Source organism: Brachyistius frenatus, unplaced genomic scaffold, assembly GCF_029030835.1.
Source record: "Brachyistius frenatus isolate BFR_SWC_R1_liver_20210118 unplaced genomic scaffold, ASM2903083v1 Contig_67, whole genome shotgun sequence".
Lineage (NCBI taxonomy): Eukaryota > Metazoa > Chordata > Actinopteri > Embiotocidae > Brachyistius > Brachyistius frenatus.
In genome coordinates this window covers 1,896,876-1,921,126 of record NW_027210666.1, presented here as the reverse complement: position 1 = coordinate 1,921,126, position 24,251 = coordinate 1,896,876, and the positions used below count along the sequence as shown (strand labels likewise).

Sequence of the window (24,251 nt, the reverse complement as noted above, 5' to 3'; positions counted from 1 at the left end):
ATACACAAGAGACTAAGTGACTAGGTCAGTTATGCTAAGAGCTTAGGAAGGTTTTGCTTTACGCTGAAATCAAATGACAGCAAGCTAACATGCTCCCCATAACAACGCAAGATGATGTTTATAGGGTGTAATGTTTACCATGTTCATTATCATGATTTAGTAGGTAAATATAAAATAACAAATCTCAGCTGAGGACGATGGGAATGTCATTAACTTTGCAGGTATTTGCTGCCAGCATGCCGACCAATAAAACAGGCTTAAATGTGCAGCACAAACTAATCTGCTTTTCCTCTTTAGGTTGGAGAGATCACTAAGATCATGAGGGCCTACATTAACATGGTGGTGAAGAAACGATGCAGCACCATGTCTGTGACCAGCGTAGCCAGTTCCTGGGCCAGGTGATCACCACCAACCAGTCAGAGCCCTCGGTTCATCCATCCAGTGGCAACAAACGCCTTTGGCCTCGCCTTCATTGGTTGGTTGGTTTTGATGAAGGCAGTCGAACCAATCAGCAAATCCTCCAGGTTGACTCAAGAGCAGTGGATGAGCGTCGATAACAAACTGGGGAAAAGTGGACACAGAAGCCAAACGCACACTCTACTGGCCTGGGTTTCACTTCAGATTGGGACGAGGGATCTATTTAAAAACAAGCATGACAAAGAAAACAACCTGTATTTTGGGGCTCTCCCTGTCAAATACATAACACCCCCCCCCCCTTCAGCTGTAGTCCTGCATGTAGATGTTCAAGCACACTCCAAACTTCTCTCCGTTTTCCTTTTCGGACAAAGTTCAGTAATAACAAGCACAACTCAGCCGCCCCGTCCCAGTGAGTCCCAGGCGGCTCCTCCACCCCCCACCCCCAGTGCACTGCCAGATAGAAGAAAGCCACACGTTCTCAGTTAAATCTTGTTTCTCTCTCTCACTCTTCCTCCAATTTCAGAGTCTCTCTCTTTCTCTTCACATATCCTCACTCCTGTTGCATCTTTGTTTGCTATTGCTGTTGAGTTAAAATGCTGAATTCTTGTTCTTGCTTGCTTTTCTGTCTGCCGTTCTCTCTGTCTTTTATCTGTAACATACATCTAAGAAAAAGGACTCGATGATGATGATGATTCTTCTTCGGGGGCCACCGCCCACCAAACTACAGTGTTCACTTGTTCACTCGTCAGTGCCACTGTGTGGCCACAAGAAGAAAACACAGCCAAAGGAAGTGGCTTTAAATATTTCTGAACAATATCATATAGGTTTTCTCCAGAAGAGTAGAGGTTTTACTTCAGAGTCTCTGTGGTCATGTTTAGCTTGACATGGAGAGTCTGGGCATGGCTTACAGCCTGACTCTACAAGAAGAACAATATCATCCAGAGTAGTATCAGAAAAAACCCTTCCCTATTTATGTCTACATATAACACAAACTGCATTTATATGTATATTCACATCCATGTACACATAAACTGAACAAATATGTAATGTTTTGTATTGTATATCACACATTATAATAAGAGTTATTATTGACATTTTTGGTGCCCACTGCACTGTACAGTATATAGATGCCATACAAAATGCAATGTGACACCTGTCATGTAAAATACATGCAAGGGGAATGGTGGTGATAATGACCACTGTATGTCTGAATATGATGCCAATACTGTACATCCTTCACTGGCTGTGTCATTAATGTGAATCACAGAAAAGTACCAATTAGTAAAAACACAGACCAGAATGAGAGGGGCTGCTATCGTGGTCATGTTTTCACAGTGTTTTGTGGTGAATTTATCCTTGTTGTTACTTGCTGGGACTCACTCTGCAGCATTAATTGGAGCCATAAAATACTGTATATCCTCGTCTGCTTGAGCTATTCTCACTTTTTTTTTTCTTTACCGAGGAGATCAGGACACTTAAACAAAAATGCATACAAGCTCCAGTTTGTCTGTGTTTCCAGCCTGTTTACGAATATGTGACTTTTATTACCGATGATATTATTAATACTGTATGCCCCTCCCCCACCCACCCCATTATCTTAACCACCCTCAAGTGCTGTGTCTGGATTGCTGCTGTGTGTGTGAGTGTATTCATGGTGTAATGCAAACTGTTGGAAAAGAAAAGGGAAATGAGCAATGCAAAAAGAGAAGTAATTTTACTGAGTGTAGTCCTTGAAAATAAGATGTATTTACATGACTAACCTTTGCGAAGAATGGTGTTGTAATTGTGACTCAAAGGCAAAAGCATGGAATTTTAAGGGAGGGTTACGGGTTATTTATTTATTATTGTACTGTATGTATTGCCAGGTGTGTTTGAGAGGATTGAAAATATACTAGATTTTTTTATTAGTCTCAGTGTAAGAGGAGCAGATAAGACACGTGAGGATTTAGGCTCGGAGATGGTTAACTGTGCACTCGGACTGCTGAAAGTCATAACTGCTTTGTGTGTGTGTGTGTGTGTGTGTGTGTGTGTGTGTGTGTGTGTGTGTGTGTGTGTGTGTGTGTGTGCGCGTGTGTGTGTGTGTGTGTGTGTGTGTGTGTGTGTGTGTTTTTGGACTGAAAGTTAAGTAACTGTTCTGCCAATGTCACCTGACACTGTGGATTGCAGGTAAATTGCAGCATCTCTCACATATAACACCTCCAGAGGACAAAAACACTAAACAAAGTGTTCCCTACATCAGATATCCATTGTGAATACTTGGATAACACGGAAACGGACAGTCTGATATCAAAACACGGTCCAATGAACTGTCTAATTTAGTTTAGCCGAAGTCTCTAAACTGTGGCAATAATAATTTAAGTATTTGCCCCACAGACAGTTACAGTTTGCCTCTTTTTACACCAGATGTTTAATTGAAGTTGAACTTCTGAAGGTGAACTAGTCTGTTTATCTGGATAACCATACTGCACAGGGCTCCAGCCCTTTAGAAACACCGAGGTTGTGAACCCCAAACCCTGAACCCCCACCCCTCAGAAACTTTGACCAAAAACCCAAAATTAGACTTTTTCATGTATTTGATAAAAATAAAAATAAATGCAGAATTAGATGAAAATTTAAAGATATAAACAATACTGAAATCAGCCTAACTTATCCACTAAGTGTGGAATGTAAACTAGTTTTGCTAAAATAGCCCAAATTTCTAGAAGAGATACTAAGTACATGACCTCAGTGTTTTTAATCGAAGCTGCGGCCTTGACTGCTTGCACACCGCCCACTGGGATCCTGCAGAGATCCTGAGATCCTATAGAGTTAGAATAAGCAGAATTCAGTCAGAGGTTCCAGTTTGAACTCTTGGTTAATTTAGTTTGGGCTAAAATATGTGCAAAACTGGAAAAAGTAAAGTTTATAAGCCATAAATGATGGGGAACCTAGAGATGTCTGTTCTAGTTATTCTACATCTATGGTGCTGTCTGTCCCTGATGTTACACTGAGTAGGAAGAACTTGCACTTTAGTCGCTGAAAATGTGATCAGTGTGTTTCTGATCACAAATCTGTCTTCAAGGGCAACTTCGTCACGAAGGGTCCTGTTGTCAGCCGCAGGCGGCCAAGAGTGGGGCCCATTCTTCTCTTCTGTTATGCTTATTATCATCATTACATAGTTAAACATCGTGCTTGTTCAAAAAAGAGAGATATGTGTGTTGTTCTTTTTTATTTGTAACTGGCTTTACAAAATTATGCTTTAATAAATTATTGAAAATTGTCCTCTATTCAATGTCACCTTTGTGCACTTATTTAAAAAAAAAAACATGGGCCTATACCTCAAGTACTGTCTGCAGACGTGCAGTTACAACCAGCAGCCAGTTGGCTTAGTTTAGCATAAAGACGGGAGATTTATTGTTCTACACATTGATTTTTGTACGGGTTAAACAAACTAAATTGTCAGTCAGTGTGCTTTATATGTGCTTTTAATTTAAAAAAAAAACCCGAATGTTTAGAAAAAATTAACAGAAAAATAAAACAATTGTGTGTTTCATAACTTCATTTGCCCCCCTTCTCCTCTCCCAAATGACTCCACAGATTCATTTGGTGATCCTTGGAAGGCCCCCAATCCATAGGCTGGGAACCAATGGACCAAACGACACAACTCATGCTTGATATAAATGAGTTGAAACTAGCTTCAAACAGGTAAACTGTAAAATGTAACACTAATACACTAATTAGTGAAACACTAATGTTTCAGTATTGACAGTCTAATAGTGTCATGTTTAAGAATTAAGAATATATTCCTCACAGGAACCATTTTCCTGCGGAATTAGTAACTATTTTTTAGACTTGTTAACGGTGACTTCTGCACATATTTTTTAAAGAAGTACTCCCTCAATGCCTCCGCCTTCCCGTGTTTTGTCTTTGGTGCGTAATGAGCGTGCGTCAGGACTTCGCGTATGGTTCATTCTCGGAAAGTTCTCTTCTCGAGTTTCAGCCGTCGACCCGGTGGAGCAGCCAAAACATTTCCTCCTTTTGAACTCGCGCTGGTTGTTCAAATCTCCTCAAACATAAAAATCTGAGAAACACCATCGTGAATAATCTGCGTCTGAGTGGCTGAATGATGGATTTACGGATTTTACTCCCTGCTCTTTTTCTTGTCCTCGGCTCGGGGACAGTTTTTGCCCAGTCTCCCGCACCTGGACAAGGTAGGAATTGAAATCACTGACTTAATGGCAGCTAAGAATCACGTCTCATTTTCCTGTAATCTCTTTTGGCTGCGTCATTAACTTTTATAAGGATTTAATAGTTTGTATAAAATCCTAGACTATTGACATTATTGAGACTTCTCTTTGTTTTCTCGTTTTGGCCAGCTTGGTGATTAATGGGACTTCAAATATAACAAAAATGTGAATTAAACTTTCAATGTTGTTCAGTGTATTGTTGTAACCTCCCCAGCAGTAGTCTCTTTTAGGTCCCCCTCAGCCCCACGTCTTTAATTGTTGCACAGTAAAGAGACCAGAAGGAGTAGCTACAAACAAATCGCCCAAACAAGAATAGACCTTGTTTACACCTCCATTTTACAGATACATAAACCCAGCTGCTGTCCTGTGTGTGTCTGCTGATAACAGTGTAACTGATCCACAGCCTGTTCATTTAATGTGTTCTGTCTCCATGCAAAATGTCCCAGAAGTATTAGCAGTAGTTACAAAAAACACAGTGGGAAACGAACCTACAGGCCTCATTTAACCTGCTCCTCACAGTGTTTCCAGCTAATCTCTCTAATATTTAAGTCTCTTGTACCTCCACTTGTGAGACCAGAGTGTGTACCTATTAAAGAATCGTGTTGGCCGAGTTTATCCGATTTATTTTCCCCTCAGTGGATTGTTTTAACTGAACTAATTGGCTTCTTTCCTGCAGTGTGCGAGTCGAAAAATGGGACAAGCTGTGAGGAATGTCTGAGAAATGTGACGGTAAGTCCTGTGAGGTTGTTAGGTTGATTCTGGGTTTGCAGTGTGTGTGCGTGCGTGTGCGCGCGCGCGCGCGTGTGTGTGTATACGCGTGCGTGATGGAAAACAGAAGTGTCCCAGGTGGAGGAACTACAGCTGGTGACTCCTCCTCCACCTCCATACCTGTTAGACTGGTTTGAGGAGCAACTGATCTGCCATTCCCACCCTCTTCTTCTATTTCCTACTTTGTGTGTGTGTGTGTGTGTGTGTGTGTGTGTGTGTGTGTGTGTGTGTGTGTGTGTGTGTGTGTGTGTGTTTTTCATACAGTTCCTCCTATTTTGTCCTTAATACTTAAAGTTTCATTGTTTGGTCAAATAAAAGGATGATTATGCGTGTTTTGTTATTTTTTTACAGTGCTTGTGGTGCATCACAACTAAGTCATGCGTCACATATCCAGTGAAAACCATCCTCCCGCCACATTCACTCTGCCCCCTGAATAATGCTCGCTGGGGGCTGTGCTGGAGTAAGAAACACACACACACATACACACACACACACACACACACACACACACACACACACACACACGCACACACAGACAGCTAACCATTTCATACCCAACACAACTTCAATGAGTGCTTTATTCTTTCGGTGTTTATCCTGAAGAAACGGGAGACTCTCTTAAACTGATGTAATGATGTGCAATTTTAAGCACTTTGTGTACTTTTGGTCAGGAACTGATTTTGTTGGTTTGGTCTAATTCTACAGCAAACAAAGACATTTTAGACAAAAGTGGGCAAAGTAAAGTAAAAGAAAACATCATTATAAGTATAAAAAAACAAAACAACTGCTGCTGTCAAATGTCTACAGCTCTAAAGTTACTGTGTCTAAGACAAGAGATAAGAGGAAATACAGTAAGAGCCGAGCAAAGCGGTAGAACGTGTATTTTTTTTTATCCTGAAGATCTGTGACTGGTGACTCCTCCATAACTTTGTCATTGTGTTTTTATGTCTGCAGTGAACTTCCAGACGTTGATCATCACCTTGGCTGTGGTCGGTGGGATTATCATCATTGCCTTCCTGGTCTGTCTGTTCTGCTGCTGCAAGTGTGAGAACTTTGGGTAAGTATACAGTGAGCTGTGATTGACTCTATCTGCCATCCTCCAGAACCTGATCCTGAATCCAGTTGCATTTTTGTTTTTGTTTTGCACATTAATCTTTATCCCACCTCCACCCTATTCATTTCTGTTTCCACATATAACTACATACTTTTTATTTTCTCCAGTTTGGTTTCCTTAAAGTGTCTGCACTAGAAAACCATACTGTGTGCTTTCCCATGACCTAAAGAAATCATAGCCTAACACACTCGCCATGTGTTTGTGTGTCAGATCCAAAAGGGTTGAGGCCAAAATGCAGAGACAGGCCGATAAGACGAAAACTAAGCAGGAAGAAAGGTGAGATGTAATGTTTTAATGTTGAGTGTAACAGATTTCTGGCTTGTTCTTTTGTGACTGTACTTGATATATCTGTTGATGTAGTTTACCAGAAGATGTGTTTGAAGAGAAATTTTGCATCTCTGTACATAACCTCAATGCACAAGTTGAATGTAATTGAGCAATAAGTCTTAAATCTGAGTTAGCTTGGCTGCAGACCTCTGAATCATTACCCACATTGCGAGTCCATCTCTAGCTTTCACAGCAGTTCCAGTGATAAATTATGAAGGTCTTCACGACACAGAGTTTCTCCAAACAGTTTTCTTCCTCAAGAACAAACCGATTCAGCTGTGATTTATAATATCTGTTCATATTTGCTACAAACAAACATACATAAAGAAAATGTGTGTCAACACTTTATGTATACACACTCATACAATAGCCCAATAATTATACATTTAGGGCTTTAATGGGTTTATTAATATTTGTATTGTGTCTGACAGTTTACAGTCTACAGTAAATTACACCTGACGCACAACCTGCCTTTGTTGCATAGCTGTTCATGATCCAAATCCATTTCCTTTATTGCTCAACGCAGATGAGGGGAAAAATGCGCACGTCACAATGTTATCAGGCTAAACTGGTTTATGGCATCATGACTATTAGAAGTGTTTGAGAGTCTGAGAAATATCATTCGTCACTGTGTGGCTCACTAGAGAATGTTTTGTCTTTCCAGGAAGGTAGAGATGAAACAGAGACACGAAGAAATCAGGAAGAAATATGGTAAGCTTTCTCCCTCGCTGACACACATGCAGATACTAACAACTTCTATTTATTTGAAAGAAAACTCTAAACGTGGACCTTTGGTGGGAGAATGAATTCAACAAAAAGAGATTTTGCCATATTTCTTGACAAAGATGTGAAATTACGGGAAATATGTTGACTTTCTTTCTTGCTGAGAGTTTATTAAAAAGGTATGGTAAATACAAAGACAACTTCGCAGCCGGTTAGTTTAGTTTAGCATAATGATTGGAAACAAGGGGAAACAGCAAGCCTGGATCTGTCCACCAGTATTACTGTGGTTTATTGCCAGATTATTTCTTGGACCAGGGTCCAAGAAAAACCAGTGGAGGTGCGTCAATTTCCTCCACTGGTTCCCTGGAAACCTCCCAGTGTATATCAAGAGTTTCCATTTAATACTTTGTATAGATGTTTTCAGCTTTTTGTATGGATATATGTAACAAAATGTTACATGCCACTTAGTTAGCCTGCCTTTAGAGGTGCAGGTAGGTGGATTTTGTTACCATCATACAGAGCATAGCTGCTTCCTCTTGTTTGCAGTCTTTGTGCTGAGCGAAGTCATCTCCTGGCTGTATATTGAACTACATATAAACAAACCATATTGACAGACATCAGAGTGGTATTGATACTCTCATCTAATTCCCAGCAAGAAAAACAATATGTGCATTTCCCAAAATGTCAAACTATTCCTTTAAATCAGTGCACTGTTTTACTGATTGTTTCATGTTTTCTAGGTCTAAGAGGCCAAAATCCGTACTCCAAGTTTGCATGAGGGGATCTGTTCACAGTGAATACTCAGAGCAGCAGGCATTCACAGCCAGCCTTTTGGTTGGTTTTCCAAACTATAGTAGTCAATCCTGTGACTCCTGTAGCATTGATCAACTTTTACTATTTATAAGTTTAATTGTACAGAATGGAAGGAGTGCAGTTTCAATTCTTTCCTTTTGACAATCTCTTTCTGTAACTTTTCAGACTGTTTTTGCTTTTTTTTTTTTTTTACTGCTGCTGAGATATAGTGCGGTTATAACCCATTTTTGTTCTTTGTGTAATTTTTTTTCTTGTTTCAAATAGACTCGTTCCAATTCTGAAACGTAATTGTAGGAGGTAATTTTTATTGCAGCATTTTCCGCTGATAGAAAATAATTTTTTTAATGTATTATTTCTGAGAATTGCATTCATACAATGAGGTCAAAATTGAATCGTCGTCCTTGATGAATATGGTATGTAATCATTAACTTTAGTAGAATGCATTGATCCTAAAGCTGTATAGAAGTCAACCTAATTCTTGTTAAAGAACAAAACTTGTATATCCTGTAAAAACAAATAGGCCTAATTAAAGACTTGAAAGTGATCATAACTTCAGTCACTGGCCTTTAGTTGTGTGTTGTGTATTTCCTGCATTCTGCTTTCTTTAAAACAAAAATAAATATGGAGTAAAAATGGAATCAATCACCAAGCAGTGATGGGTTACTGAATTTGATTAGTTATTTAAAGGAACACTGATGAATTGCCTTGATTTATGAAAATTACAAAGAATTTGAAATGAGTATGGTCTATGACTGATACAGAATTGGTAAGCAATCAAATGTAGCTGTCATAAGAAACATCAGCATTGTTATTTTTACATATATCTTGTCAGGTTTGACGTTTTTCATGAATCAACACCATTTTTAATGCAAAACTTTACATTTGTTTGGTTTTGTACAAAACTCAAACACTACAGTAACTATATAGGGTCTTCTAAATTAACTCAATAAGTCAAGCCCATGCAGGTTCCCGCTGGTAGACATACTATACAAGCGTGTCCAAGACAACATTGCCTTGTGAAAACAACGGCCTTTGTTGATTGTTCAAACGATCCAGGATACGTTCATGTACAGAGTGACTACCTTTTCTGTGTTTGGTAATGCATTGTTTTGACACGGGATTGCCATTAAAGGTCCTCAGTTCGCGTGACCGAGTATTTTGCATAGATGCGCGCTCCCGCGTCCGCGTCCCCGCGATTTCCAAACCACGTGGTTTCCCTCAGAGCCAATCGGTTATTTGTAACAGCGGTCCTAAGCGCGCGCCCGTCAGTGGGGAGACGAGAGGACAGAAGGCGGCAGAAAGACAAATAAAGCCCAATTAGCAGATTATTCTGAAAACAGGAGCGAGAAATCCAGCCGAGATGTCAGAGGAAAAGCCAAAGGTAAGACGTGAAAGGTTTAAAGAGCCGTTTATTTGTGATGATGGCTGGTTGGGAGCTGCTGCGAAACCCGTCTCAGATGTGCAATCTAAAATGGCCTGGTTTGCACGTTTCTCTAAATCGGCGCAGTGTTTGTTTCGCAAATGAATGAGCATCCCCGCGTCCATATTCGCGTTTACGTGCGCTTACTGGTAACTACCGCGGAGGGAAGTAGGAGAGATGTTGTGCTACTAATTGGGGTTTCGAAGCTTGCGAGCAGAAATGTCAATTACACCATGATTGTCATTTGCGGATTTTTTTTTTTTTTTTTTTTTCTTTGTCGAAACGGGACCACGCTACGTCCGCAACGGCGCAAATGCCGCAACTGCAGCAGCTGCAAAAAAAAACAAAAAAACAGCGCAAATGGAGGTGACACACTAATTTAATAACTAACGTGGCCGCGCTCTTCGTGCTGTTTTTTTAAAAAAAAATTTTTTTTTATTATTATTATTTATGTTGGTGCTTGTTTGACCACAGTCCAAAAAAAAACACACAAAAAAAAAAAAAACACAAAAAAAACACAAAATGCTAGCGGCGTTAGCCGGCGAGCTGAACTCCCCATCGGTGCTGAAGGGCTGGCGTGCCGAGCACCTAGCCGGGAGCTAAACATGCTAACGTTAGCATCAGTGACTGCCCGGCAAGCAGCATATTGTCACCTTCCTGAATTGTAGGTCTGTTTTGGTTCAAGTATGTACTGCACCGTGCTGCGTTGCTACTTCATCACGAGTCGCAGTCCTCCCTGCGCAATGTGAAATTACTTTTATGAGTTGTATGCTATATGTAGCGGTCTTGTACTTTTTGTTTTTTGTGGTGTAATAACGCTGGCTCGATTGTCTTGAGACTTTAAACTCAACCTCGTAACATTTTTTTTTTTTTTTTTTTTTTCGTTGCTATTGTTATAACCTGCTGGTTGGTCTGGTGTTAACACGTGTTTGTCTTTGCAGGAGGGAGTAAAGACTGAGAACGATCACATCAACCTGAAGGTTGCAGGGCAAGATGGATCAGTGGTCCAATTCAAAATCAAAAGGCACACACCGCTCAGCAAACTTATGAAGGCGTACTGTGAACGACAGGTGAGCTGAAAGCCCAAAATGACTTGGTTTTTTTGGTGTTTTTTTTAAATTCCTCCAAACAACATGCATGTCACTGTCGAGGTGTTGTAGTCCTTCCTTAGTTTGCTGTACCAAAAATTCCTTCTCCATGGATTCGTGTTCATCTGCAGGGTCTCTCAATAAGGCAGATCAGGTTCAGGTTTGATGGGCAGCCCATCAATGAGACGGATACACCGGCACAGGTATGATATTATCTTCTACTCGCCTTCATATTTACCTGAAACCTCGTTGAAATCATCTTCTACGTGATGGGATCGCATTAGAGATGCCTGTGTCCGCAACCTGTGTCTGCAAGTCATTTAATTTCTGATACTTTCGGCCCTGCCTTGTTTCACTGAATTTAACATCTTTTCCTCCGCAGCTGGAGATGGAAGATGAAGACACCATAGATGTTTTCCAGCAGCAGACAGGTGGGCACTGCTAAGCCCCACCCACCTCATTGACAGCCACCCTCAGACCACGCCTTCAACCACCTTCACTGTCCCTTCCTTCCCGTGGGTCTTCTCAGCCTATTATTATTATTATTATTATTATAATAATTATTATTTCTTCAGTTTAAAGATGTCTCTCATGGTTTCTTTGTCAGGTGTGTGTGTGGGGGGGGTCCTCAGCTGTTTATGTACTGTCTCGGCCAGGACTGAACTTTGGTGTGTGTCGGCAGTCTCTCTGCTGGCCAAACAGGACAACATTTTACTTCTGGCATCGCAGGCTGTGATTGGACCAACAGCTCATCACAGCTGTTCCTGGTTTGTCACTGCTTCTCGCTCACTGTCCAGTGAAAGCTTAGTATCCAGTAGTTTGTCACGGTGTTCATCCATCATGGTTGAACGCGAGGCTCTGCAAGTCTTTGTCCCGGGGTCACAGTCAGTGGGCATGAAAATGTTTTGAAGTGGAAGCACTATCTGAACTTAATACACACCCGCTTTCCATTTTACTTTGCTTTCTTGTGTGTTTTTTTTTTTTGGTCTGAACAGTGACTCCTTTCAAAAATGTATTTTAATTCTCTTTGCATTTTAGGTGCTTCTGCAATGTCTTTGTATTTTTGTCTCTTATTTTAAGAATTGACACCCATGGGGCATGTTGATGATTTTTTTTTCTTTTTTTTTTTTTTTTCTTCCTTCCCCTCCTGTACAGAAGTATCAGAATGGGTGTTAGATAAATGTTGTGGGGCTTGGACCAATACTCCAAAGACCGAACGTCTGCTTCATATTTGATGTACGTCTCTCTAAAAGCAAACTGCGAGGTCAGAACTGTTATATTTCAAGGCGTTTGTATTGCATCAACGTTATTTGCTCCCTCTTCAACTGCTACTAACTGACAACGATTGTTTGTGGGTATCTGCAGTACAGAAAACTCTTTGCTCATGCAGAAAAATGCTTGTGTAGGGGAGAGAATTAATTTATACCATTGAGGTGCATCCTTGAGTTTGACAGTGTACGGTGAGTCTCCTGATGCGAATACGAAACTTTTATTTTTTTTTTCCCCAATTATTGTGTGGTAAAGTGGGCCAGTGACCAGTCCTTAAGGTATTCTTACAAGCAGTCCTTTTCGTGGTAGAGGTCAGGGTGGCCTGCAGTTGGGAATTACTGAAAGTTTGTTGATCAGTGCTGATTTGAGGGTCAGCTGTCTCATCTGTATTGTCCGACTCTAGATGTGCTTTGAAGAGGAGCAGCTTCCTGCTTGAGCAAAGATTTCCAACAAAAGTTGGTCTGTTTTTGTTAGCACATTGAAGACACTTTTCACTGCCATGTCAACTGAGCTGAGATGTTGTTTGCTGGTGTGTGTGTTCAGAAAGAAACATGCTTTGAGCGTGTTTTTCTGCAGTGTTCCAGTGAAGGTCTCTCAAGTGGTGATGAGTGTCTTCATTATTTTACGGTTCGGAGAGTGAAGCATGCAGTTTGTTGCATATCAGGAGGGCAGGGAGGTCAGCCAGTGGAGCTTGGGAGATAAGTGTTCTGTACCCACAGGGCCCCGTTCTTCGTACGTGGTTAACCAAGTTGGCTTTGATTGATAATGGTCTGACACAAGCTTTTGATTTAGTCAGGATTAAAATGTGTCTTGTCATTGAGCTCAAAAAAGGCAATCTTAAGAGCGAATTGGGTCATGACAACCGTTTTTTAAGTTTGTCCATTTTTTTTTTTTTTTTCAGAAAAGGCTGCACCTTTCTTTACAGGCACCAGTTGATCTGTACATGTTTTAAATTGTCACGCATACAAAATAAAAGCAATCCTGTCTATAAAATGAAAGTTATCCTCAGCCATGTTCGAAAGGTGCCGTCTTTGTTATTTTTTAAATAATTGAAAAGTATTCTGTATTTTTGTCTGCATTCAATACCAGTAATCAGTACCAAACATTTTTGAATGAATATATGACTTTAAAATACCATCTGGTTTTTGGAAGTATTCATTTTTCTGTTTGTTTGACCTATGAAAAAAAATACTTTTTTGTCAAGCTCCTCAACTCTCATCAATCCTCAGTCATTAACAAGCATTTGTCAGAATTGTGTGGTACAGAAACACAAACCAATCACAAGTAATAATTGTGGTTTTCTTACACAAAATAAGAGCACAGTTAGCAACAAATCAGCCTTCCACTTTTTAGAATCAAGTTAGCTGTATGAAGAACGGGGCCCAGGTATTGTCATGTTATTTGTTTCTCTACTGATTTGTACATTATTTGTGGTCTTTTACTACTGTATACAATAAATATAGTTTGGTACTCAGATTTGCTGTCACAAGTTCCATTATTTTGTGCTCGTGTTTTAACAATGGGTAAAAGATGAAATATTTTTAATGCTTTAAAATTAGCCCTGGTGATTTTGATTTATTCCTACGGAACATATCAATAATCTCAACCAATGCTCCAGAACGTGTAGCTGAGGCTAATTGCGTGATGGGCTTTAATACATAGCAAGCAGTTAGTAATTCCATACCAGTTTTAAGATGCATGTAAAAACACATTTTGTGCTGCTGCTCATGTGACGTTTGGGTTTTCCAATCATTGAACCTCACTGCAGCCTAGTGGTTTTTTTTGTGTGTGTATTATCAGAACATACATGGATATGCTTGAACTATAGCTAGTAGGTGTGTGTGATATGTTTTTTAAGATGTGCTGCATTTGAATTGGCCACTTGTCCACATAAAGTACACTATATAGTGGACAAATGGACAATCAAAGTGGATCATGTTCATAGGCCTCTATGTAGTGGACAATACCAAAGCAGCCAGGATTTCCGTTCACACTGGGGTCCTAGCTGTATGCACAAACAGAATGGACAGCTATGTACACATGTGGCTTAGATTAAATAAAACAGACGCTAGGTGGCGCCGCTGACCACATTTAGACTATCCCAGGATTTTAGCTCATAAAACGCACTTGTCTAAACAATCACCAAAACAACATCCAAAAGCAGATTCAGTTCAACAAGAACATTTAAAGAAAAAGGATGTTTATAGTGGACCTGAAACTCAAATGTATTTTACACTGAAGTAGACAAAGGATTGCTAGATTCAACAGAACAGGTTGATAAATAGATGGGTTTATATATCATACAAGTCTGATTGTCATCTCAAACGCTTTCTTTTTACTACCCAAGTCCTAATATAGAAGCCCATCATCTGATAAACTGACTGAATGGTTGCATTCAGTTCAACTGGAACAATGATAAGATTAATAACAGTGATTGATGAGTCAAACCAGGAATAAGGAAAATCATGCACGAGTGGACAATCTACATCCACTTTTCTGCATCTAAACAGATCCAGGAGTGTGCCAACCACTCCCTGACATGCCTCGGAGGAAGAATGATTAATGGATGGATAAAGGAAAAAGGAAAGCAGGCCAGAGTTAGTATCTTGTATCCTGATCTATGTGCAGTCTATGATCTTAATGTGAGTGTGAAAAGAGGAGACAGTGTATTTGCCTTGTAAATGTGCTGGTCGGTGGATGGGAGTATTCTGAGAGATCTGACACAGGCTGAAATGCCGCTGATCCTCACCACACAGTTTGATTTGCTATAATCACCAAGTGGTAACCATCAAGCCAAGGTCAAACAGACCTTAATAAATGATTCTATAAAGTTGTTTGGAGTATAAAATGGTTTGGTGACTACAGACAAATAACACAACACAATAATAGATATGTTTGGAGATGTATTTAAAAGTCAGTTTTCGTTCACTTGACTCTGTCCAAGCAGGTTAAAATCAATGCAAATATAATTTGCAAATATTTGACTATGGCTCTCTTAGTGCTTAGTACCATTGCAATCCTCGCCGATTTAATGCTATTTCCCTAATTCAGAACAAATAATTGAGTCCATTCGCAATCTAGTTTCACTGTCCTGTGACTTAATTACATTTTCATTAAGTCATGTTTGGAAAACATCCATGTTTGAGACTTTAATATCACAGCTGGGTTCATGCACATACCCTGGTTTCTCAGGTAATAAACTATGGGTTAACAGTTAATATGATAAAAGCTCAGCTCATATCCATGTATGCATTAGAGGACCAAAGGTCACATATTGTTTTTTGGTTGCCATGACTTTGAATTTTCCTTGTGACTGGCAGTTGGTTGCATTCAGATATTGCCTGTCTGCTCTTTGTGTGTTTTTAAGTGAGTGTACACACACACGCACACACACACACACACACACACATTCACATTCACATTCACAAAGTGGAGCTGCTCACACCCTCTGGCAGGTCTATGTCATCAGACTTGTGGTTGAGGGTGGATGAGTGACAGGGTGGTTAGTGATTTGCATGGCCCCGGTGTTTAAAAGGAGCTGCAGGTGCAGGATTCTCTACACAGATGAATGGATCTCCCTCCAAGCACAGATGCTCTGGGACTTTCTACTTCTGCTATGTGAATCCAAAGCAGCCAGAAAAGCTTTGACGGTTTTCGACAGTTTGTTGACCAGACATTTTTCTTTGGATTTGGAAGATCGGAAAATTCTCACTGGGATCAATATGAAGAATACACAGCTCTCTGGTGTGTATTGTCACTTAGGATAGAGATACAGGGAGCAATATAGAAGAAGACTCTTCAGTATGTAGACTTTCTTACCAGCTATCAACTGAAGCAAGCAGACTTTTTGCCATGTCAATGCTGATATTTGTGCAGCTCCTTCTCCTGGGGTTAAGAATCATTGACACAACCACAGACACAAGGAAACAGTGTACAGGTATGATACAATTTTCTATCCACTTCATCTCTCCTAACCTCAGCTCTATACTCCATTACCTCAGATCAGTTCAAAACATGTGATGTTCAGTTAATGATTATACAGTGGATGGTTTATGGTTTCATCTAAAACCTGGGAAACCCCTGCAGCAAAAATTCTTTTGGATAATTCCAACTGTCTGTGTCTGCTTACAGTACAGTAGGAGGACTTGTGTGTGTAGATGTGCGTGTCGTATTAACCTTAAATGAACATCCACAAACAAGTACAGACAGTGCATGTGGTTAGGATTCCACAACAGTTCTATACACATCTGAATATCAGGATGAGCAGGGTGCATGCTTATGTGATGTCTTGTCAATTTGGGAGAATTTCTCTTCTAATTCTCACTGTCCACATTTTTTTTAATATCAACCCCACGGAAACCTCATAAAGCTCCACCACCTCCCAGGGCTGTTTCTCACACACGTGGGTTGTGCGGCGGGACATTAATGAATTTATCAGTTTACAGCTGTGGCTCCTGAACTTTTTGGCTTGTGTTCTCTTAAAACAAAGCAATGGCTACATTTTAACCGATGAGTAGTGTCCGAGAATGTTTTCAGAGCCTTTACTCAAGTAAAAGTACTAATCCCACTCTGTGGAAATACTCAATGACAAGTTTAAGTATTGAGTGTTGCACTGAGACGTTTATTTATGTAAAAATATGCAGGTATAATGAGAAAAAAGGATAAAAAAGTAAAAGTACTCAATGCAGAGAAATGGTTCATGTGATGTACAGCATACTACTACATTTGATATAACTTAGTTATTTCTGAGCCATTAATTATCAAAGTAGTTGCCAATTTATTTGCTGTCAATCGATTAATCCTTTCAGTTTTACTGATATATTACAGGTGAGTAGTTTCACATATTACAAAGCATCATATTTTATAACCTATTCATAAGTTATATCTGCAAAAAACAAAGCTATAAACAAAGCTGTAAAATAATGTACATCTGTTGTAATAAAGTAAAAGTATGACAAATGCCTCAAATTGTAATTCCCCCAGTAGCTTTGTATAATAGGGGTTGTAAACAATTTGATTCTTTGCCCTCCCATTAATCATCTCAGGACCCCCTCAGATTTAAGTTGTGACCTAATCAGGGGGTCCCAGCCCTCAGGTTAGGAAACACTGTTTTTTAGTGCAGCAATAACTGTCATTTTGGTTTCTTTAGGTTAGGTTAGGTTAGGTTAGGTTAGGTTAGGTTAGGTTAGGTTAGGTTAGGTAGTTACTTTATTATTTTATTTGCCTTTTGTTTGCAGATTTGTTTCCCCTGGATATGCTGTCTTTTGTCCTTGAGCGGGACACCTCCAAACTTGTGCCCGGGGTGCACATGAAGGAGGCCGGAGGGGTGAGGGGAGTTCATTTCTCGAGCCCCGGCAACTCCATGAGCTTTCCCTCCTCCCAGCTACTTGTGAACTGTGACCTCTTCCCCAAAGAATTCTCCATTGTTCTAACGTTAAGAGTCACTCGCATCACACTCAAGGTGAGCATCCATCACGTCAGACACATTCAGTGCTGAGGACTGTGAGTTTGATGCTAAACTTGATTAATTAATCAAATTGATTTTGATTAAAAGTAAAGCATTCAAAGTTTTACTTAAGTAAAAACACAGAATTAAAATCAGGAAAAAGTACTTTTTATGCAGTGGAGATATTGTTTTTTTAAACACAGATGTGTGATTAAGCTTATATGGAAGCAACAATTTCATGTTTTATCAGGTTGAAGTGGAGCTAATTTCAATTTGTTTTGATTTAGTGTAATTATACTGTAGAAAAATGCACTGCAGTTTACTATGGCTCAAATAAATGTGGTGAAGTGAAAAGTACAATATCTGCCTCTATAAAGTAGTGAAGAAAAAGTAATAAAAACTAAAATACATACATACAAGTACACTACTTGAGCAGATTCACTTTTCCACCAGTGTCAGATACAATGTGTCTGAATGCTTCCCTTTTTGTCTCTCAGAGAAATGAATATGTCTTTTCCTTGATGGAGCCAAAAAAAGTTGCAGACAAAAGAGCAGTCAAGGAGAGTGAAGAGGAGAACGATGGAGGACATACTTTGGAAAGGAACAAAGAGATGACCATCACTGGAGCAGAGCAACAGAGGGAGAAGAAACAAGTCAGGAGTAGTGAGGAACGGGCACAGATCCTTCTTGGACTGAAGTTCTCGAGAAAACGTCTGCACTTCCTTTTTAAAGGTCACGGCGAGGTCACAGAGCAGTGGGTGTTTCGAGGCACCCGGCTGGCTGATAACCAGTGGCACACTCTTGTTTTGAACATTGGTACTCATCATGTGAGGCTCACGGTGGACTGCAACTCACCCCTGGAAATGTAAGCTTATTTTCCCCTTTGCTTCTCCCTGTTCTCTGTTCACTGGGTGTGTTCACTGTCTCCCGACATCCTCTCTTCCTGTTCCCTCTGAATTCCCTTGAGGCCTAGTGGATCCTTCACCACAATAAAATGCTCCAAATCTGCACGCACCCTGCAGCCATATCATAGTGGCCTGACAGTATGTGATAGATGTTTTTTAGTGGAAACTCCCTCTGGCGCACAGAAGGGAGGAATAGCCACACCCACTTCGTGCTTACAGGATACATGTAGTACAATCCATGACTCGTGTTCTTCTGTCTCTGTACAGGGAACAAGATGAACAAAAGAGTCTACTTTAATTACAGAGAATTTAGATCATTACAGAAGAAAAACGACTTAGTTTGGCTATTAAAAATAATTATACATATCTTTTATGGCAAACAGCGTTCCCTCCAGGCCTTTCCCCTCAGACCTCAACATTCAGGGATCCAGATTCCACATTGGCAGTCGGGGGAGATGGAAAGGCTTATTTTCAGTAAGATGCATTTCTTCATCTCAAATTGTAATAAGGCTCTTGACAATTATGCTGTCACAGCAAACAAACTGATAATGGTCCTCTCATCTGCTGCCCCGCATTCAGGGTCTGCTACGACAGCTGGTTCTGGTGCCAGGTATGGATGCCACCCATCAAATCTGCCCTTCTTCTGACCCCCAGCTAGCAGCTCTGTCAGTACCGCCGCTTCTCCTCGACTTGACTGTCATAAGGAGGGAGGGGGATGGACACGTGACTTCCTACGGTAATTTGAACATGCGATTCTCAAGGAAACTGATGCAGGATAAGGAGGATTTTTTTTTTTTTATCTTTGATTGCTTTGTGTTTTCAATAACATCTGTCAGAAGGAGAAAAGCGGGTGTCAGTGGGGTTGGAGAGGTCGTGCTCAGAGCTGCTACGAGGCCAGCTCTGGTTTAATCCGCTCAGGAAGGGCCTTTACCTCTGTGATGGTGCCGTGTGGATCACCATGCTGGAGGGTGAGAACTCAACATCCGCTCATCAGCAAAGTTTCTCTTCTTGTTAGAATGAAAAGTGACAAAATCCTCATCTTTCCATCAACACAGATCATAAAAGGCTGGACTACGTGTTGGAACATCAGGTTCTCACCACCAGCTCAGAGACACATGATGTAGAGGTATTTATCTACTTCTGTATGTTTGTTGTGTGTAATACTGATATTACTCTTACTGCATCAGACATCTTTTTTCAGTGGAGTCTTGTGTTTCTAAAGACAAAGGTTAACAACCCAGTGACAGCCACTTAACATTTTTATTATGGAAGGTGTGGTGGATAGTTTCACCTTCTTAGTTCTTAAAAATAAGCATAAAGTCTTCAAAATGACTCTTCCCCTGAGCTGCTCGAATGTCACAGCACCCTGTGACATGGGGTCACAAATTAAAACTGCTCTATATTAAGGGGTCTCAAGTAAAACAGGTTGGGAACCAGTGAGTGTGTTTACATGTTGCACATGTGAAATTCTTATTCTGTTTTTGAGAAACCTGGATACACCATCTCAAATATTTAGAAGCCAGGATATTGTTGCATGTAAACACCTTATCCAGGTTTCTGAACATTATCTTCTGGTAAAGAACGTCACGGCTGAAATAGGATATCAAGGCATGACTGTATTCAGATGATCAGATACCTGTATACTGTTATGATCACGTATAGAGGGATATGAATAACCAGGTTTCTAATGTTTCATTTAAAAGCCCTATCCTGAAGACACAAAACTTAAATACTGCTGCATATAAACCCACTCACTGTTTTACACAGACAACTTACTTTTATTGTTACCTTTTAATTGTACTTCATTCTTCAGATTTAATTTGACATTTCCTGCACTGTATGCCTGCTGTTACACTGCTCTATCTTGATTTTCTCTGTCCTGTTACACTTTCTTCTAATCCCCAGGTGTTCCAGGTACCTGGCGTTGGTCTGATGGCTGCTATGGCTCACCGGTCCAAAGCATCCGGCTCTGCTGTGTATCTGTGGACCCACACAGGTTTCCAGGTCTACCAGAATATCAGCACATATGGAGCTCTGGCTTGGAGACATTTCAGAATGGGCAAGAAGGTATGACAGATTATAGGACAGATCACACTTTATTCTCAATTGAAGCTTTGAACCCATACTTATTCCTTTTATTTGTTTTCATGTAGATATATCTTGTGGTGTCTAATTCTGAGGGAGGGCCAGGCAAGCGATTTAACAAGGAGACTGAGGTGGACTTTTCTGTGATTTACAAGTGGAGCAAGAGACGAAAACGGTTTGTGCAGTTCCAGACTTTGCAGACCCACTGTGCTCGAGACTGGGAGGCATTTAACATCAATCGACATACCTATCTTGCCGTGGCCAATCATAGACAAGGTAAAAACTACAATCCATTAAGTCGCTAACTGTTAGCTTCCACAATTCCTGGCGTGAAATCTGTAAAATATCAAATGTGTTGCGTTCTATTTCTTATTGCTTTTCCTTTCAGGTGACAACAATCACACGATAAACAGTGTGATATACAAGTGGAACAGATTAACCAAGTCATTTGAGGTGTATCAGATGCTGCTGACGTCAGGGGCCTACGACTGGGAGTTCTTTACTGTCGGGCCGTACCATTTCTTGGTGGTCGCAAACGCTTTTGACGGGGTGACCACTTCTGTTGACTCTGTCATCTACGTTTGGGTCAATGGAAGCTTCCAGGTGTTCCAGACAATTAAGGTCAGTGGTGAGAATACATGAGAAATATGAAACCGAGCGTGAGAAAATCCTTGAATCCCTCCCACCACAGTACACCACAAATTTGGCGGGTGTTTTTTGCCGGGGTGGAAATTAGGCTTAATAGCCCTGTAAGGTAGCATTTTGCTTCATGATTTCCATATCATTCATCTTCTCACCAGCTGGGCTTTGATTTCCTCTGATTATATCTGTATCTCTGAGATGATTATGAACAACTACCTTGTCTGTACACAGAGAATGAACGGGAATACAAATGGGGATAAAAGATAAAAGGCTAATGGAGGAGAGAAGGGGAGTAAGGAACAGGCGTGTGCAGGCATTTAAGACAGGGCCAAAAATAGAGTGTAATTTGCCTGATTTGCTTGAGCGATAGCAGCGCTTTGAAATGTAACTGATAGTGAATTGTATTTGAATCCAGCCACATTTGATGTGAGAGTGCTGACACATTGATAGTCATGTGAGAAAACATCAGGAGATGTGTGATTTAGGGGAACTCCACGAGTGTATGCGAGGATTCGCATGAACACCTTGAGGCTGGTGGAAATTAATAACCTGAAATCTTACAGAAAAGAGTGAGGCAACATGTTTTTGACATCTTTTTAGCAACACAGATGTAATTTCAGTCTTTTCGTCTATGGGGTGATTACTATCAAATTATGTACAAGCATTTATGGTCTCAAGAGGATGACACATAGCCTGGTTTTTGCAGACCTAAATTCACTGTGTGAATAGGTCAGGTTTGGCGTTGCTCTATTAAGGATTGTTTCCAGTCGTTGCGTCCAAATAGGCAAAGACCACAGGTTAATTTTGGGCACACACGATTTTGAGCAGCCTTTAACCAAATGGCATTGACCATCATACAATGTACGTTGAGTGCCGAAACTCACCAAGCAGTAAACAACAGAGACCCTCCCCCAATGCGAGCAGATTGCAACACTTAAGTTGGAAAATGAGCACTGCAGACTTTTAAGAAGAATTTGAATCATTGTTCTTGCTCTGGTTTCAGTTCCTTGATATTTGCTACAACTGTTCATATTGCATTATGTTCTATAACCATCGCCATTGTTGGAACTACTTTTTAAAGCTAAAGCTTGACTTCAGAATCACCGCATTTAGCCAACCCCACAGAGCCAGGTTACTCTTCAGAGGAAAGTTTCCACTTACTGATTGGCACAAAATTGTGCGTGTTTGATTGATTGATTGCTTGATCTCTGACCATCTAGACTTTCTGCGCCACAGACTGGGAAATGTTTCAGATTGGCAGCAGAGTCTTCCTCGTTGTTGCCAATGGACACAGACTCGATGGTAATGGTCCAAGTCAATACACCATCAACTCCACTATCTACGAACTGGACATGAGTGGACAACTCTTTGTCCGCTTCCAGGATATTGTCACCTACAGGTACAGATGTTCACTCAGCAGATAAAATATGCCAGATGCATGTACACACAAAGACCATAACAATGTCCTCTGTGTAATGATGTGTTTGCTTCCATTTCACCCGCTCGCCCTCACCACATACCTTTCTCTTTCTCTCCAGTGCAGTGGATTGGGAGTTCTTCAGCCTCGGGGAGGAATATTTTCTGGTTGTTGCTAATTCCTTTAACGGAGAATCATACTCTCTCAACAGCATTCTCTACAGGTACTCAACTTGTCAACAACACCCCTCCCACTGTGAAATAATTCATCCGTCCTGATTACCTCGTGGTATCTGTCATGAAACCATCTCAGAGACATACACCTACACAGTTGTAATGTTGATTTATTTTCTTACCATGAGCTAGAATAGGGAAAGCATACCAGGACTTCTGATATGTGAGGATTCACTAGGGACTAAGCAGGTGAAAATACTCCACTGATGTGATTCCTCTTTTCTGTTTGTTTTTAGGTGGCAAGGATATGAAGGATTTGTTCCTGTGCACTGGCTCCCGACGATTGGGTGCAGCGACTGGGAGTTTTTCAGCTCTAAAGGAGAATCATATTTGATCTACTCCAGTGCCAAAGCACCTCTCTCCAAAGTGTTCATGCTGAAAACCTACTAAACCATAAAAAAAAGTGTGCATGTGGCTTTGTGTACTATATTTGTGTGTTTGTGTACGTCCTTTTTAGTAAGTGTGTTAATGTGTCTATTTTTTAAAACATTGCTATCGTGTTAGGGAGATAACATTAGCAAAAATATAATTTAACCATTAAATGAGTTATTAAACTGAGAAATATTAAATTATTATTGGCTACTAAGAAATTTTCTTTTATTATTTGTGTGCATTGTCTAGCATTAATGAATACTGTAAAGCCTCTGTAAAAAAAATGTTTTAAACCTGTATCAGCATTTAACATCGAAATGATATTTAACATTTTGTTTACTAATTTGAATGTGTGTTCTCCTACAACATTGGACATTTTGCCTCCGCCTGCATGAATTATGTAAAAATAACTGATTAAACTGAGTAAATTATTTAAATTTAAATAAACTATACCTAATATGTTTATATTCAAGAAATAATTTGTGCATTTCATAACCTTCTGCTTGTTTATTTAGTCCCTTTGGCTAATTGTTACAGGCTACAACAGTGCACACATTGTCCCAAGGGACATTATTGCCAACCTCAACAAAAACTGACAACCTCAACACGTGTTTGGTTCTAATAGACCACAAGTCCCATGAGGCCTTGGACCCACAAAGAATGGACTCTCCGGAAATGTAGTTTTTATGTACACGATTCTTATTGCTGTAAAGGAAATGTAACAATAAAAAAAGTATATGTTTTGTAGTTGTATCATAAAGTGGCAGACAATTACAGAAACTGCATCGGTAATAAAAAAAAAAAATTAAAAAAAAACCCCTTCCCTTACTTTCATTTTGAGTGCGTAACCCGAGGCAGTGCGATACCACAAGACCCACAATGCACCAGTCCATTTCTGCCAGGAAGAAACATGGCTGCCTGCAGTTCAGCGACGGTATTTTTATTTACGCTCCGTTTGTTTTCTGTTTTAAGACAGACAGAGGAAG

General features: G+C 40.2%; 4 protein-coding genes across 6 annotated transcripts in view; all 4 read left to right on the top strand.

Moving 5' to 3' along the window:
* Positions 1-3,683, top strand: part of myo10l1 (myosin X, like 1) — a 47,788-nt gene extending 44,105 nt beyond the window's left edge. For both annotated transcript variants that reach the window (XM_069707246.1, XM_069707245.1), the window contains exon 43: positions 298-3,683. In XM_069707246.1, the coding sequence (XP_069563347.1) occupies positions 298-402 (105 nt within the window). In that variant the 3' untranslated portion in view covers positions 403-3,683. The remainder of the gene's footprint in view (positions 1-297) is intronic.
* Positions 3,684-4,361: 678 nt separating this feature from the next.
* pttg1ipa (PTTG1 interacting protein a) lies at positions 4,362-8,932 on the top strand. The gene is made up of 7 exons (XM_069707244.1): positions 4,362-4,607; positions 5,320-5,372; positions 5,763-5,871; positions 6,366-6,468; positions 6,736-6,801; positions 7,517-7,563; positions 8,316-8,932. The coding sequence occupies exons 1-7, from the start codon at positions 4,520-4,522 to the stop codon at positions 8,351-8,353; spliced, it is 504 nt and encodes a 167-aa protein (XP_069563345.1). The 5' UTR covers positions 4,362-4,519; the 3' UTR covers positions 8,354-8,932.
* Positions 8,933-9,635: 703 nt separating this feature from the next.
* sumo3a (small ubiquitin like modifier 3a) lies at positions 9,636-13,641 on the top strand. Its single transcript, XM_069707243.1, has 4 exons — positions 9,636-9,769; positions 10,750-10,878; positions 11,028-11,099; positions 11,279-13,641. The coding sequence occupies exons 1-4, from the start codon at positions 9,749-9,751 to the stop codon at positions 11,339-11,341; spliced, it is 285 nt and encodes a 94-aa protein (XP_069563344.1). The 5' UTR covers positions 9,636-9,748; the 3' UTR covers positions 11,342-13,641.
* A 2,376-nt stretch (positions 13,642-16,017) lies between these two features.
* Positions 16,018-23,393, top strand: LOC138625944 (thrombospondin-type laminin G domain and EAR repeat-containing protein-like). Of its 2 annotated transcripts, XM_069707276.1 has the most exons (14): positions 16,018-16,102; positions 17,403-17,626; positions 18,109-18,175; positions 18,239-18,476; positions 18,900-18,990; positions 19,096-19,252; positions 19,353-19,484; positions 19,572-19,642; positions 20,422-20,583; positions 20,670-20,877; positions 20,990-21,222; positions 22,464-22,642; positions 22,782-22,883; positions 23,130-23,393. In XM_069707276.1, exons 1-14 carry the CDS (start codon positions 16,018-16,020, stop codon positions 23,281-23,283), a joined length of 2,103 nt encoding a protein of 700 aa, XP_069563377.1. In that variant the 3' UTR covers positions 23,284-23,393. The 2 variants fall into 2 exon arrangements, with proteins under 2 accessions (XP_069563377.1, XP_069563376.1); XM_069707275.1 differs by having other exon boundaries at positions 18,109-18,476.
* The last annotated feature ends 858 nt before the right edge of the window (positions 23,394-24,251 follow it).